The sequence below is a fragment of the Myotis brandtii genome, unplaced genomic scaffold (genome assembly GCF_000412655.1).
Source record: "Myotis brandtii unplaced genomic scaffold, ASM41265v1 scaffold971, whole genome shotgun sequence".
NCBI lineage: Eukaryota > Metazoa > Chordata > Mammalia > Chiroptera > Vespertilionidae > Myotis > Myotis brandtii.
Genome location: NW_005372026.1, coordinates 304,418 through 310,313, shown reverse-complemented (window position 1 = coordinate 310,313; position 5,896 = coordinate 304,418). Strand labels below are relative to the sequence as shown.

At 45.8% G+C, this 5,896-nt stretch overlaps 2 protein-coding genes across 8 annotated transcripts in view; both read right to left on the bottom strand.

Annotated features, from left to right (window-relative positions):
* GRIA4 (glutamate receptor, ionotropic, AMPA 4) overlaps positions 1-5,896 on the bottom strand; it is a 415,907-nt gene that overhangs the window by 232,301 nt on the left and 177,710 nt on the right. The gene's annotated exons all lie outside the window — the stretch shown is intronic.
* Positions 3,973-5,580, bottom strand: LOC102254184 (interferon lambda-3). Its single transcript, XM_005886333.2, has one exon. It carries the CDS (start codon positions 4,648-4,650, stop codon positions 4,048-4,050), a length of 603 nt encoding a protein of 200 aa, XP_005886395.1. The 5' UTR covers positions 4,651-5,580; the 3' UTR covers positions 3,973-4,047.

Sequence of the window (5,896 nt, the reverse complement as noted above, 5' to 3'; positions counted from 1 at the left end):
GGTACACCTGGTAAATGCAGTATGAGCTGTAATCTATATACACTGAAACATTGATGGGATTTTTATGTTTGATTGATATTCTTACATATCTTCCTTTTTTCTTAGTGTTTTAAAGGTTTTACTGATATTCACTTAATAAAACTGTAAAGACATTTGTCAAACATTTGCATACCTTTGTCTTTAGGAATTTTGGCGTAGCACACAGTGATTTTCTTTCCCAGGAATTTATGTTGAAATAATGTTACAAAAAACAGAAGGCCTTTAAATCATGAGTGACAAATACACAAGGAGATCTCTGCTTCTAGCTGTTAGGACAAGGGGAATTCCTTACCAAATCTGGGCGCCAGTTGAATTCTATTTTCTAGACATTTTAAATGAAAACTAAGAGGACCAAACTTATTTCACTCTGGCTTAGTCTGTGGAGCAACTATCTTTCACTTCCCTTTGAAATGGGAGAAAATATGTTTAAAAACATGAATGAAGCAGATGAGCATCCAACCCAGCCTGGCTGATTTCAGTTTTTGATCCCTTTCCCTTCCTAAATCCTCTCTGTATTCTGCTCCTTGGGACCTATACACACCCTTTTATGCTAACTGCAGTAGTTTTCTGTTACTTTCAGGAGAAGAGTTAGAGAAATGAAGACTTTTGGAATCATGTACATCCATTTTCCCTTTGATTAAAATGATTGAAATGAATTGCTACCACTTTAATATATAGAATGGGCTCTCAAGCCTTAAATTTTCCAGGCCCTCCCCTCTCTCATGTCCCAACAAACTTAGGGTTTATCTCAATGGTATTTGCATCATAAATTTTTTTTAAAGAATTCATTCTTTGAATAATGTGTTATTTGGGGCTCCATTAAAACAACTTTGAAGAATTTTTTGAATAGTCACTGATTAAAATTTCTATCACATAAATATAGCTTTTATTTACATAAAATATGAGAATATAAGGCAAGATATACACATATTAAATAGAATGTTTCAACTTCATGGGGAGAGAAACACTCTAGTCCTGTCATTTGCTTGTAATTATTGGGTTACTTCATAGATTATTCCATGTAAGTAAAAACTTCCAACTAATTGAAGCATATTACTGATGGGCCATTTAAAAAAGCTTATACTTAAAAAGAATAATGTCTTAAATTTATTATGTACCACCTCTCTTTCTTTAAAAAATTATTTTTTCTCTTAATAAAGGCAATATATATATGTATATATATATATATATACTTTTTGAAGAATTATATATTTACAATTAAAGCACAATTGTAAAATAAAGGTAAATATAAAGAAAAATATTAAAATCACCTATAATTTTAATGCCATAAACAAACACCTTTAATGATGTTAAGAACATGGTTTTTATGTATAACACTAGAGGCCTGGTCACGAAATTTGTGAACGGGGAGGGGGCTGTCCCTCAGCCCTGCCTGCACCCTCTCCAATTCGGGACCCCTCAGGGGATGTCCGACTGCTGATTTAGGCCTGGGATCGGACCTATACCAGCAGTGGAACATGCCTCTGAAAATCTCGAACCTCTGGCTCCTAATCATTTGCATGCCTGCCTGCCTGATTGCCCCTAACCACTCTGCCTGCCAGCCTGCTGCCCCTAACTGCCTCTGCCTGCCGGCCTGATCTCCCCTAACTGCCTCTGCCTGCTGGACTGATTGCCCCCTAACTGCCCTCCCCTGCATGCCTGATCACCCCTTACTGCTTTCCCCAGCTGGCCTGATCGCCATCTGCTGCTCTCCTTTACCGGCTTCATCGCTCCTAACTGCATTTGCCTCAGCCCCTGCCACTGTGGCTTTTTCCAGAAAGATGTCCGGAAGATGTCTGGTCTAATTAGCATATTGCCCTTTTATTAGTATAGATGCTGTGTGGTGTGCTTATGAGTGTGTCTGTGTGTGTGTTTACATGCTCAGTGTTGGCTGGCACTAAGGCCTCCAACTGTTCTGCCTGGATGAGACAGGGTACCATGTGGAGGAGGGCCAAGACAACCCCTTGCTTAACTGTTGGTGGTTGATATGTCCAAAATAAGATTTGAGATTAGAGACACTTTGTAGGAGAAGGGGCAGTAATTATTGTTTTAAACCAGTGGTGCTCCATATTACCTCTTGAATGACCCCAAGCATTTAAGTGACGTCTATTCACAAGTATTTCATTAGAATGGAGTTTCACATCTGGCTGTCTACCGTGGTGGGGAAAGGATGGCATATGGAATGCAGGAGCTAGGAAATTCTCAAGGTTCTGGATTTTTTTTTAATAATATATTTTTATTGATTTCAGAGAGGAAAGGAGAGGAAGAGAGACAAAACACCAATGATGAGAGATAATCATTGATTGGTTGCCTCCTGCACATCCCCCACTGGGGATAGAGCTCGCAACCCGGGCATGTGCCCTTTGACCAGAATCCAACCCAGGGCCCTTCAATCTGCAGTCTGATGCTCTATCCCAGTGGTTCCCAAACTTAGTTGGCCTACCGCCCCCTTTCCAGAAAAAATATTACTCAGCCCTTGGAAATTAATTTTTTTTTAAATTTTAATAGCAGTTACTCATCGCCCCCAAATGCACCTGTGGCCATCACCGCCCCCCTGGATCGCTGCAGCGCCCACCGGGGGGCGGTAGCGCCCACTTTGGGAATCACTGCTCTATCCACTGAGCCAAACCTGCTAGGGCAAGGTTCTAGGTTTCTTAAAATATCATTTAGACTTTCCAAACAAAGGACATTTTATGTAGCTGTCTGGTACCAGAGAGAGTCTAGTTGACATCTGAGGTGTATATGTTGGTGAGCAGCATTACGTGCCAGGCATTCTGCTAAACAGTTTACATGAATTATCTCACTGAATTTCCATAAAAGCCTTCTGAGATTAGTGGTAGACCTCAAATTCAGATATATGCTATCTGGTTTAAAAAATCTCTTTTTATCATCTATCAGTTATCTACTCATATACATGTATATACACATATACATATATACAAATATACATGTCCTATATAATAAAAGCCTGATATGCAAATTGTCCCCTTGTGTGGTCAATCAATCTGGATTTTGCCTACTTGCTATGACGTACACCAACCACCAGGGAGGCAGCTTGGAACATGGCTGGCATCGTCAAAAGTGTGCTGGCAGCAGGCAGCAGTGGAGGCACTGCCGGCCCCGATGGGCACCGACGAGAGTGGGACTGTGGCGCGATGGTGGAACAGGTGAGTGGGCACCGCCAGGCAAAGTTGGTGAGCGGAAAGGGGCCTGATTACCCTGCCTATCGCCCCACAGACTGCAACCAGTGGTGGTGGGGACAGGGCTTCTTCCTGGCTCCCAGGCACTAAGGGAGCTCGGTGGGGGACCTGGCCCCAATTGATCGCCCCACAGGTGGGATGGTGGAGCAGGTGAGGAGGCGGCACCAGCCCATGGCAGGCTACCAGCTGGGGCTGTGGGGCTGTGGGGATGTGAGGATGGGGGATGGGGGACTGGGGATGGGTCCCAGCAGGCCACCCTGAGGGCCCCCACCCATGCACAAATTGTGCACCGGGCTTCTAGTATACATATATACGTATTAATATATCACAAGAATATACTGGATTTCCAATTTATTTTTCTTTATTAATGTTGTGACAAGTTTGATAAATTCTATTTTTTCTTGTACTCATTTTTGTGGGGCTGTGGGGCTGTGAGGATGGGGGGTGGGGGACTGGGGACGGGACCCAGCAGGCAACCCCGAGGGCCCCCACCCATGCACAAATTTGTGCACTAGGATTCTAGTATACATATATACTTATAAATATATCACAAGAATATACTGGATTTCCAATTTATTTTTCTTTATTAATGTTGTGACAAGTTTTTTTGTCCTCAACATCTTATACTCATTGTTTATTTGCAAAATTATTACAAAAAGTAGAAAAATAAGTATTTTGTTGGGTCTGAGCTAGACAATTCACACACATAAATATATAAATAGTGGTTGGGTGTCAATAATTTAAAAAAGGGGGGACATGCATAAATAAAATCCAAGATGCTGGGACAGGTTGCCGGTGGGTCTCAGGGTCAGGCACACAGGTCTCCAGCAGCCACACATCTCAGGTCACGGGTGAGGAGGCGGAAGAGGTTCAATGTGACAAAGGCTTCAAGGCAGCCCTGGGATTCCTTCTTCCCGGCCTCCCGGAGGCGATGCAGCCATTGGCGGAGGGGGCCCCGGGGCCTGGGGCCTGCTGGGGCCTGAGCTGGGACACAGGCCTGAAGCTTGGAGTGGATGTGGTGCAGCGTGTGAAGGGGCTGGTCCAGGATGTCACCCAGGGTCGAGTTCTTCAAGGTCCCCAGGACCTTCAGTGTCAGGGCCAGCTCAGCCTCCAAGGCCACAGGGCGCTCCCACACCTGCAGCTGCCTCAGGTCCGGGGTCCTGGGGAGTGGGCGGGAGCTGCAGCTCCAGTTCTTAAGCAGGAGCGACTCTTCCAGGGCGTCCTTGACCCTCTTGAAGGCCTTCATCTCTTGTGGCGACAGAGACTTGAACTGGCCCATGTGGCAGCCCCTTGCACCCAGGTGGGTCCTGGGGGGCGTAGGGGCAGGAGCTGCTCCTGTCCTGGTCAGCACCGAGGCCATCATCATCAGCACCAGCACCAGCGTGCAACCCACAGCCAAGTCCGGCTTCATCCTGGCCTCTGGTCTCTGGTCTCTGTCAGCAGATGGGGATCCAAGTGTCCACTCAGAGGCTGTCACCTGGGTCTCACACAGCCTTGTTTGGTGTCTCTGGTCTCAGTCTCCTCTTCTGGGTCTCAGCCTGCTGCTCTGTCTGTATCTCTGAACTTGCAGCTCTGCTGAGATGTAATTCTGCAGAGCTCCATGGTGCAGCTTTTAGCCTGGACAGAGGGGCAATCCCAGCTGATGTAGGAAAAGTGAAAACACACCTGCCACTAGGGGAGCCCCAGGCTGGGGAAGCCCAGCCCATGCAGGGCTGGACCTTGAGCCAGGTGAGCAGCTGAAGCGAAAGGGAAAGTGATACAGACTCTGAATCACTTACAGAAGGTGAGGTCATAAGAGAAATCTCAGGATAAGGGCTGCCTCAGCCCCACAAAGAGGGGTCACAGTGTCCTGCTGGGTAGGGGACATAGAGACTTGCCTTCCTGCAGGATACCCCAGAGCAGGGAGAGGAGGAGAAAGGCACCTCTAGGGGTGTTGCCACAAAGAACCTGGAACTTCCAAGAGGGAGGCTGTCAGGGGAGGGGAGAAGAGGAAGGGAGAAGGCTGCTGGGGCATGGGAGAGTCAGAAAGGCAAAGCAGCCTGGAATTAAGAGGAGACCATGTCCTCCCTTTCTTTCTCACTCAGCACTGAGAAAAAGAAGGGGAGGAGGGCAACTTGACAAACATCTTTAATTGTCCAGATGCAGCAGGACCCAGGGATAGGAGGCTCTGCTGGGAAGTGAGGTGTGGCCAAGGACTTCAAAGGATCCTGCTCAGTGTGTGACAAATGCTTTCATTCATTCATCAAGTATAACTCAGCCCCCACTTTGCATTAGGCACTGCTCAAGGTGCCAGGAATGGCATTGAAAACAAATCCCATTAAACAAAACTTGTTGGAGCTTTTTCTTTTCTTTTTTTAAAATTGATTTCAGAGTGGAAGGGAGGGGGAGAGAGAGAAACATCAATGATGAGAAAGAATTATTGATTGGCTGCCTACTACATGCCCCTACTGGGTATCCAGACTGCATTCTGGTCATGTGTCCTTGACCAGGATCGAACCCGGGACCCTTCAGTCTGCAGGCCGACGCTCTATCCAAAAAGCAAAATGAGCAAGGATAGAACTTTTTTAAATTTTTAAACATTTATTTGAGTTATTTAAAAAATAATCTTTATTTTCAGAGTATTACTGATGTCCCCCTTCCCCCCCCCTCTCTTTAAC

Excerpts from the sequence above, each read along its gene's own strand:
- LOC102254184 (XM_005886333.2), bottom strand. The coding sequence starts at position 4,650 with ATGAAGCCGGACTTGGCTGTGGGTTGCACGCTGGTGCTGGTGCTGATG.